Source organism: Myotis davidii, unplaced genomic scaffold (genome assembly GCF_000327345.1).
Source record: "Myotis davidii unplaced genomic scaffold, ASM32734v1 scaffold81, whole genome shotgun sequence".
Lineage (NCBI taxonomy): Eukaryota > Metazoa > Chordata > Mammalia > Chiroptera > Vespertilionidae > Myotis > Myotis davidii.
The window spans coordinates 1508983-1509646 of record NW_006291554.1 but is presented as its reverse complement, the minus strand read 5'-3'; the positions used below and the strand labels follow the sequence as shown (position 1 = coordinate 1509646).

Genomic DNA, 664 nt, shown 5'->3' with positions numbered 1-664 from the left:
ACTCTTTCTCAAAATCAAGGACCTGGGGAATACCTCCTGGAAGTCTTTTTGATGTTCCTTTCTGAGAATCTGCTCTTTGAGATATGCTTGACTTTGCTGTTCCCTCCTCATTCTCAGTCATGGTCTCCCATTCTGGTAAAAAGAATACAAATGTCTGTGTTAGCGAGAACAAATCTTCAAATGACTTTAACAAGCTAGAAGGATACACGTTTATATGCATACAAAAAGGAGAAACTTTTCATTAAACGCAGGTTAAAAGCAGAACGCTATATTGACAGAATGTTGTAAATGGATTAACAGAACTCACTCTGAGATGCATCTAATGCTTTGTCTTCAGGCAGCAGCTAAAAATATATATTAATGTTGAAAACATAGATGGAAGGAAGAATGAGAGAGAACATGCTATTTTATATAGGTGGTTCAGACTTGAGGAACAGGAAGTTGGATGGAAAAAGAAGAATCATTTGGCTTATAAAAAACATTTTTATATTTTCTTCTTGCTAGGAAGATGGGAACTCTAAAAATAAAAAATAAAAAAAGGAAAAGAAAATATACCTAAGGATTCTGAAAGGCAATCTTAAAATTTGGCCCTAGCTGGTTTGGCTCAGTGGATAGAGCAGGGGTGGGCAAACTTTTTGACTCAAGAGCCACAAAAATGTCTTAA

At 35.7% G+C, this 664-nt stretch overlaps 1 protein-coding gene across 1 annotated transcript in view; it reads right to left on the bottom strand.

Annotated features, from left to right (window-relative positions):
* ZNF197 (zinc finger protein 197) overlaps window positions 1-664 on the bottom strand; it is a 10152-nt gene that overhangs the window by 2510 nt on the left and 6978 nt on the right. Inside the window, exon 5 of the mRNA XM_006765082.2 lies at window positions 1-132. This exon is cut by the window's left edge and continues 2510 nt beyond it. Within this exon, the coding sequence (XP_006765145.2) occupies window positions 1-132 (132 nt within the window). The remainder of the gene's footprint in view (window positions 133-664) is intronic.